Consider the following 3,252-nt stretch of genomic DNA (forward strand, 5'->3'; position numbering starts at 1 on the left):
AGGGACAGAAATTTTATCAATGTGATGAATGTGGTAAAGCTTTCAATTGGAGTTCACACCTCATTGGGCATCAGAGAATCCACACTGGAGAGAAACCCTATGAGTGTAATGAATGTGGTAAGACCTTCAGGCAGACCTCTCAGCTCATAGTTCATTTCAGAACCCACACAGGGGAAAAGCCCTATGAGTGCAATGAGTGTGGGAAGACTTACCGACACAGCTCCCATCTTATTCAACACCAGAGACTCCATAATGGTGAGAAACCATATAAATGTAATGAATGTGGAAAAGCTTTCAATGAGAGTTCCAAACTTTTTGACCACCAAAGAACCCATACTGGGGAGAAACCTTATGAATGCAATGAGTGTGGGGCTGCCTTTAGTCGGAGTAAAAATCTCGTCCGACATCAGGTACTTCACACTGGTAAAAAACCTTACAAGTGTAGTGAGTGTGGGAAAGCTTTCTGTTCTAACAGAAATCTTACTGACCATCAGAGGATCCATACTGGGGAGAAGCCTTATGAGTGTAACGAATGTGGCAAGGCCTTCAGTCGGAGTAAATGTCTTGTTCGACATCAGAGCCTCCACACTGGGCAAAAACCATACAAATGTAATGAATGTGGGAAAACCTTCAGTCAGATCTCTCAACTTGTTGACCATGAGCGAATTCATACTGGAGAAAAACCTTTTGAATGTAATGAGTGTGGTAAGGCATTCAGTCTGAGTAAATGTCTTATTCGACATCAGAGACTTCACACAGGTGAAAAGCCCTATAAATGTAATGAGTGTGGAAAATCCTTCAATCAGAGCTCATATCTCATTATACACCAGAGAATTCACACTGGTGAGAAGCCTTATGAATGTAATGAGTGTGGGAAGGTCTTCAGTCATAATTCTAGCCTTATGGTTCATCAGAGAACCCATACTGGGGAGAAACCTTATAAATGTGATTGTGGGAAAGCTTTTAGTGACAGCTCACAGCTCATTGTGCATCAGAGAGTTCACACAGGAGAGAGACCCTATGAATGTATTGAGTGCGGGAAAGCCTTCAGTCAGCGTTCCACTTTTAATCACCACCAGCGAACTCACACTGGAGAGAAGCTTTCAGCTCTGGCTCGCACAGTTTATTGAGATATGATTCTCTAAGATAGCAAGATATTTTGAGTTAATCTTTCCTTGTAAGAAAGATACTCACCCTGATCTCCTCTTAGAATCACTAATCAATGAGGGCCATTCCCTCCATTCTTTCTGCTTGAAAATGAAGGCGGGAGAGTCACAGGCCCTCCTTCCCAGCTATGAGGGCAGTAAGGACTACACATTTCTTGTACTTGTAGATTCCCTCTCTCCCTTCCTCCCTCCCTCCCTTCCTTCCTTCTCTTTCTCTCTCCTCTCTTTTTTGTTTAAAAATGTATCTCTGGTTTTAGTTATGAATCCTATAATCAAATTATGTGCTTCTCAAGGACAGTAATTATATGCTTCCTTTCTTTCCAGCTAATTCATTTCAGATTTGCATAAAGTCATTCTCCAATGCTCTGGTTTTTTCCTATCTTGGGTATGGCCTTTTAAAAAGTTCTATTATAATCTAGATTCTCATCACTTGTATTTCCTATCTAGAAAACCTTTTCTTCTTTCTGTTTCCTAATCTTTATCCCTCAGACCCTGTAAGATCCAGCTCATCTCAGAAAGACTTTCTTCTTGAAATGCTTTTTCCTTCCTCCTAAACTTCTCTTGATTTGACCTCAGTGCTTCAAATTAGTCTGTGCTACAATTTGCCGTTGTTATTAAATTGCATTCAGAACAATTGTCAAGGCATAGGTGTACACTTTCATAACAAATTAATGTAGGTTCTTTGAGGTTGAGTTTGTATTTCTTTTAGCATATAGATAATTTTCATATGCTAGTTGTTTAATAATTTTTTTAAGATTTTTTAATTTTATTTATTTGACAGAGAGAGAGACAGCTAGAGAGGGAACACAAGCAGGGAGAGTGGGAGAGGGAGAAGCAGGCTCCTGGCTGAGCAGGGAGCCCAATGCGGGGCTTGATCCCAGGACCCTGGGATCATGACCTGAGCCGAAGGCAGACGCTTAACGACTGAGCCACCCAGGCGCCCCTAGTTGCTTAATAATTTTTTAAAACTCACCTTTGCAATTCAACCATTCTTAAACTGGGCAGGAATTCCCCTTCTACCACTGGACCTAGGTGTTTTAAAGATGGATATCGTAGGATACCAAACACAAAAGGCCTCATTCATATCTTCTACATATACCTCTGGGAGTTTTAGTGCTGTTTACCTCAGCTTCAAAGAACTAACGATTTGTGCTTGAGCATGCCTCTATTCATGCATGTCTGTGTGTGTGTGTCTAGGTTTTGAAGTCAGCAATTATTCCACTGATACATACTTTTTCCTGCTTTCTGTGATTGGAGCTCACAGTGACTGATTTCCTTACTACGTAGTTCAATCTACCTGTAACTGCCATCTAATATCAAGATGAGAGGAGTACACTTAATTATTGTAATTATCTTCTGCGCCATCAGAAGGTCTTTTCAGAGTCCAGTAGTCGTATAGGAGACATTAGCTTTGAACACCTTATCCCTTCCACCATTGCATGAGTGCCCCAGTGCAGGGGAGCCTTTGCCTCTGGTGTCTGCCCCTTATCTCTTAGCAGGACAGTAGGATTGACAATGTGGTGGAGGAAGTTAGAGGGGCAATGTCAGATTATGTAACCTGGAAGGGAGAGATGATTGTGAGCTGTGATTTATATCTGAGACAATGGAGAAGAAAGGGAAGAGAATTGAGGCTCAAGAAAATAAGAATTAGATGTGATTTGTGGAGAGGCATCTCAGAAAAGATTAGAAAGAGTGTTACTGGGGAGATCTGTAAAACTACTGAACCAAGGGTACAGCTAGAAATTTGCCATTTGTAAGTGTTTTAAATTAAATTTCTGTTTTCAGATATATTTTTGCTATTTGTTTCCATTTTCCTTTATAAGATCTGCAGATAGGACTTTCTTAAAAGTGTTTTATCTTGGGAGCACCCAGATCCTGAGAAGGAGCCCAACCCCATATTAGCACAAGGGCCCATCCCTCTACTGTGATTTGCACATTATTAGTCATGTCTTCAGTAGAACCCCCTGCCTACTGTATGCTATAATTTTACCTTCTGTTTGTTGTTTGCTCATCCTCTTACCACTCTGAGTCTGGAGGTTGACAGCCAGCACTATTCATAAGTATATACCCTCCACCACCAGTCAGG

The 3,252-nt window shown here is 41.1% G+C and overlaps 1 protein-coding gene across 1 annotated transcript in view; it reads left to right on the top strand.

The window, feature by feature from the left end:
- LOC117999156 (zinc finger protein with KRAB and SCAN domains 7-like) overlaps positions 1 to 2,956 on the top strand; it is a 19,970-nt gene extending 17,014 nt beyond the window's left edge. The window contains exon 2 of the mRNA XM_034988092.1: positions 3 to 2,956. Coding sequence (XP_034843983.1) covers positions 3 to 1,130 — 1,128 coding nt within the window. The 3' untranslated portion in view covers positions 1,131 to 2,956. The remainder of the gene's footprint in view (positions 1 to 2) is intronic.
- The last annotated feature ends 296 nt before the right edge of the window (positions 2,957 to 3,252 follow it).

This window comes from Mirounga leonina, unplaced genomic scaffold (genome assembly GCF_011800145.1).
Source record: "Mirounga leonina isolate KUSES-001 unplaced genomic scaffold, KU_Mleo_1.0 Mir_115, whole genome shotgun sequence".
Lineage (NCBI taxonomy): Eukaryota > Metazoa > Chordata > Mammalia > Carnivora > Phocidae > Mirounga > Mirounga leonina.